The 1,803-nt window shown below is 44.5% G+C and overlaps 1 protein-coding gene across 1 annotated transcript; it reads right to left on the bottom strand.

Moving 5' to 3' along the window:
- Nucleotides 1–438: 438 nt before the first annotated feature.
- On the bottom strand, nt 439–1,017 carry Tnp1 (transition protein 1). Its single transcript, XM_003462070.3, has 2 exons — nt 813–1,017; nt 439–674 (listed from the first exon to the last, which is right to left on the bottom strand). Exons 1-2 carry the CDS (start codon nt 949–951, stop codon nt 646–648), a joined length of 168 nt encoding a protein of 55 aa, XP_003462118.1. The 5' UTR covers nt 952–1,017; the 3' UTR covers nt 439–645.
- Between the last annotated feature and the right edge of the window lie 786 nt (nt 1,018–1,803).

The raw sequence follows: 1,803 nt of genomic DNA on the forward strand, positions 1-1,803 counted from the left end.
TGCACCATAACCCAAGGTCCAAGTAATGACCAGGGACGATTCTATAGCCAAGGACACTTCTCTGCCAAATGATCAATAAGGTCCACCCAGATTGAGGTAATTCCTACTTCCAGACATTCCAAAGTTTCACATTTATGACAGAATTGACTCTCCCAAGCCAAAATAACCACTTCCACAATGGGACTTTCCCCTTTTGACAGCCCTGCATCTGTATGATTAGTCCCTTCAATATCTCTAGGTCATTTCTTATGCCTTGGTTAGTGCCACAGCATTTGGATCCCTCTACAGCTGATATCCTTCGCTCAAACTGGCTACCATGGGAGTTGTAAGGACAAAACTATTTCCCATGATTAATGGCTGAATACTATCCAATTCCTGCCCAAGCCCACCCGACTCAGATACCCAATTTCCAAAAGATAAACACACACACACTTCAGTCCTCAAAATTTTATTGAACGGAGGAGAAACGGCCAATATGGATTTCTCATTTTGTCATGTCTGGTATTTCACCACTGACACGACAGGTGATGGGCTGTTTTCTGGCTTCGAGCTCTGATTTCAGGTCTCCTTGGCAGTCCTCCCTTCTGTGGTCTCCTTGCTGCCTGGTGGTGCTTGAAGTTTACCAGGGCAGATCCTGCTAGCTGATCAAACATGGGAGCGAAAATTGCGGTTGGCTATGAAGGAAGGACAGGTTAATGCTCAGAAGACAGCTCAGTGCCCTTTTTGATCAAATGGAGTTTAGTCTCGGGCTGAGGTTCCGGGACATGAGAGTGGCCCGGAAGAGTCAGGCTCACTTCTCCTCCCCCACTCACCGTCATCGCTCCTTTTCCTACTCCTCAGACTGCTTTTCCGGTATTTTCTTTTGTTGCCACCTCTCTTGACACCCTTGTGAGGAGTTCTGTTCTTGCCCCTCCTCATGCCATGGCTCTTTAATTTGCGGCTAGTCGACATTGCTCTTTGTGCCAAGACGAGGGGCCTTGAGCAAGGCCCAGAGGTTGGCAGCCTGAGTATTTAAGGCCTTGGGCATTATGACAGCAGAGGGCGTGGCTGTGCAGCTGGGTGGGGTGAAGGGTCTTTTTGTGAGGTCACTAGCTTGGCTGCACTTTGGGCAGGCGTGTGAAATGAGATGGTCTCTTCAGTGCAGCGCAAGGCTGGTCTTGGTTAAATATTTTTGGGTTAAGAGAAAATTTCCAGATAGGTATTATTGAATAAACTCCAGGATACTGGGGATGTATAAGTGACCATTAAAATTCAGTGTGTCCATGTGGATGCATGTTTGTCCCTAAGAACATCCCAGAGATAAAAATACTGTATTTCTAAAAGCACTTAACTCCTGGAAATCAAATTCAACAGGGTTAAAATACATATTTTCCTTCTCTTTCATCTAACAAGCTTTCTCAAGGCTGATACCCTTGATGCCATAGACTGGGTAAGTTTTTGTGGATAGTCCTACCCTTTGTAAGATGTTTGAACATTATCTGTGAGCTCTACTCGATGCCAGTAGAGCACTCGCAAGACATTGCAACCAAAAATGTTTCCAAGCGATGCCCACCTATCCTTTTGGGAACCTGGAGCAGTATAAGACACAAAGTGACTCTGGTTGAGAACCATTGTCTTGAGAATTAAAAAAAAAATCATAAATATTTGTTAGGCACATAGGATATGCCATGAACTCATGTGCTAGGGAAATAGGCATGGATTAAAAACAAATAGGATTCTGTGTACATGGAACTTCTATCTAAGAGGGCAGTAAGTCATTAATGAGCTATCAGCACAGAACAGTAATTTGTTAGGGGGTTATTT

Source organism: Cavia porcellus, unplaced genomic scaffold, assembly GCF_034190915.1.
Source record: "Cavia porcellus strain 051 isolate PalLab524CR breed Dunkin Hartley unplaced genomic scaffold, mCavPor4.1 scaffold_26, whole genome shotgun sequence".
NCBI classification, from domain to species: domain Eukaryota; kingdom Metazoa; phylum Chordata; class Mammalia; order Rodentia; family Caviidae; genus Cavia; species Cavia porcellus.

Bases quoted from the DNA above. Each gene is read 5' to 3' on its own strand.
- Tnp1 (XM_003462070.3), bottom strand. From the start codon at position 951: ATGTCGACTAGCCGCAAATTAAAGAGCCATGGCATGAGGAGGGGCAAG. The intron at 675-812 runs GTGAGTGGGGGA...CTTCCTTCATAG, and splicing joins TAGGAAAAGGAGCGATGACG to CCAACCGCAATTTTCGCTCC.